We start from the raw sequence: 2,370 nt of genomic DNA, 5'->3' as shown, positions 1-2,370 counted from the left end.
CCCCCAGCCCTATCTCCCCTCCCCACCGCATCCTCCCCATCCCCCGGCACCCCGGGGGTGCTGGGGGGGGGTTTGGGGGTGCAGGACTTACTTTCCATGCCCACTTAGTTTCAACTAGGGAATCAACAGAAGCAAAAGCAATTTTTTCCCTTTTTGACACCCGCCTCCCCATTGGCTCCCCCCGGGTCAGCTGACTTTGTCATTTTGTCTGTCCTGGAGCAGAGCCTTCCCTATAACAATCTAGTTCAGACTACAAACTGGAGACAGAAATAAATATTAAAGAAATCACACAGCCAGGTATAGAGGACGATATGAATTCCTATTTTACAAACCCATCTTTATCCTGCCATCTAACCAGTGGCCAAGAGGTGCTTCCCAACGTAGCCCTCAATTCAACTGCCTATGACCCTGTCAGGCATTTTTCTACTTATGGAGCAGCCGTTGCTCAAAACCGGATTTATTCTTCTCCTTTTTATTCACCGCAAGATAATGTTGTGTTTAGCTCCAGCCGAGGACCTTATGACTATGGATCTAATGCTTTTTACCAAGAAAAAGACATGCTTTCTAGCTGCAGGCAAAATTCTATGGGACATAATACACAGACATCAATCGCACAGGATTTTACCAGTGACCAAAACAGGAACACTTCGCAAGAACAAAAAACTAGCATTCAAATATACCCCTGGATGCAGCGTATGAACTCCCACAGTGGTAAGTTTTACAGCTCGGAGATATAAATTAAATAAACTGAACCATCTTTACGACCTTCTCCCTAGCAGAACAGGCTGAGCGACTTTTTATGGCCCCATAAAAACAATAATATAGCTCCTTCACAGTTGCAGCTACAGGCCTTTTATTTGTTAAGTTGTTGCAAGCAAATATGGCTTGTTATGCTCTTTCTAATTAAAAGACTTCGAGAGTGTAAAATATCTATAATAAAGTGCGGCGAGCTCTGCTCGGGAGTTAAGCACAAAATATTACCGGGGTAAAAATAAGTTTTAATGACGGGTGCGGGAAGTGCGGCGGTGGCGGGTTCCCCGCACGAAGAGGGGGCCGGGGGGAAGCTTCCACTTCCCCCCATCCCCCCCCCCCCCTCACCACCACCCCCATCCCTCACACACCTTCCCCTCTCCCCGCCACCCCTCCACCCCCCCCCGTCTCCCCCAAATCTTCCAATTGGCAGAAAAAAAAAAAATAAACCCCCCCAAAAAAAAACACCAAAAACCCAACCCCCCCAAAAAAAGGCGGGGGGGGGAGCAGCATCCTGGGAGAAAATGACCCGGGGAAAAAAGAAAAAAAGAAAACCCCAACAACAAAATGCTGCGCACAGGGTTAATTTAATCCCCCTAAAAGAGAGAGATTTAATTTTTTGATTTTTTTTTTTTCCGGGGTGGGGGGTGTGTGTGGTGGGGAGAAGGGAAGGGAAGGGGGGGGGGGGGAGGGGAGGAGCGGGGCGGCCTCGGGGTTGCGCGGGGGGCGGAGGGGTTGCGCGGGTGCGGATGTCTTTTTTTTTTTTTTTTCCTTCCCCATACACCCCCCCCCTTTTTTTTTTTTTTGTGTGTTGTTTTTTTTTTTTTTTCTCCTCGGCTTTCTAGCGGGCTGACGATTTTTAGTCTGTTTTGTCTCGGCATCCTTAGGAGTGGGCTACGGGGCCGACCGCCGGCGGGGCCGCCAGATTTATTCCCGGTATCAAACCTTGGAGCTGGAAAAGGAATTTCACTTCAACCGGTACCTGACCCGGCGGAGGCGGATCGAGATCGCCAACGCTCTCTGCCTGACGGAACGGCAGATTAAAATCTGGTTCCAAAACCGACGGATGAAATGGAAAAAAGAAAGTAATTTGAGTTCCACCCTCTCCGGGGCGGGGGGGGGGGCGGCCGCCGCCGCCGCCGACAGCTTGGCCAAGGAGGAGAAGAGAGAAGAGACAGAGGAGGAGAAGCAGAAGGAGTGAAAAAGTGACAGCTCGGCGGCAGGACACCCCCCCCCCCTACACACACACACCACCACCTCCTTCCCCTCCCCGACCTGCCCCCCCCCCTCTTCCCCCCCCCCCCCCCGTATTTATCACTGGCACAATGTTTGGCGACGTCGGCAAAGAAAAAAAAAAAAAAAGGAAAAAAAAAAGGGAAAAAAAAAAAAGAAAACCACCAAAAAAAAAAAAAATAGTAATAATCGGAGGGGGGGACATTAAAAAAAATAAGGTCTAAGGTGGAAATGTGGACGCCCCCTCCCAACCGCTACACAGTGTCGCCCCCCCCCAGCTCTCCCCAGTGACACCCCCCCCCACCCCCCCCCCAGCACACGCATCTCCACCATCGCCTATTTATCTAACTCGGGATAAGACTGTTTCAAGCCGCACACTCCCCCCCC

General features: G+C 50.7%; 1 protein-coding gene across 1 annotated transcript; it reads left to right on the top strand.

The window, feature by feature from the left end:
• The first annotated feature begins 209 nt into the window (after positions 1-209).
• On the top strand, positions 210-2,015 carry HOXC6 (homeobox C6). Its single transcript, XM_082500085.1, has 2 exons — positions 210-711; positions 1,638-2,015. The coding sequence occupies exons 1-2, from the start codon at positions 312-314 to the stop codon at positions 1,949-1,951; spliced, it is 714 nt and encodes a 237-aa protein (XP_082356211.1). The 5' UTR covers positions 210-311; the 3' UTR covers positions 1,952-2,015.
• The last annotated feature ends 355 nt before the right edge of the window (positions 2,016-2,370 follow it).

The sequence above is a fragment of the Vanellus vanellus genome (assembly GCF_965231255.1).
Source record: "Vanellus vanellus genome assembly, contig: HAP1_SCAFFOLD_2148, whole genome shotgun sequence".
Taxonomy (NCBI): domain Eukaryota; kingdom Metazoa; phylum Chordata; class Aves; order Charadriiformes; family Charadriidae; genus Vanellus; species Vanellus vanellus.
This window is presented reverse-complemented; position numbering and strand designations above follow the sequence as displayed.

What these genes read in the sequence shown, in the direction of transcription:
- HOXC6 (XM_082500085.1), top strand. Translation starts at nt 312, where the DNA reads ATGAATTCCTATTTTACAAACCCATCTTTATCCTGCCATCTAACCAGT. An exon ending in GCGTATGAACTCCCACAGTG is followed by an intron (nt 712 to 1,637) that starts GTAAGTTTTACA and finishes CGGCATCCTTAG; the next exon opens with GAGTGGGCTACGGGGCCGAC.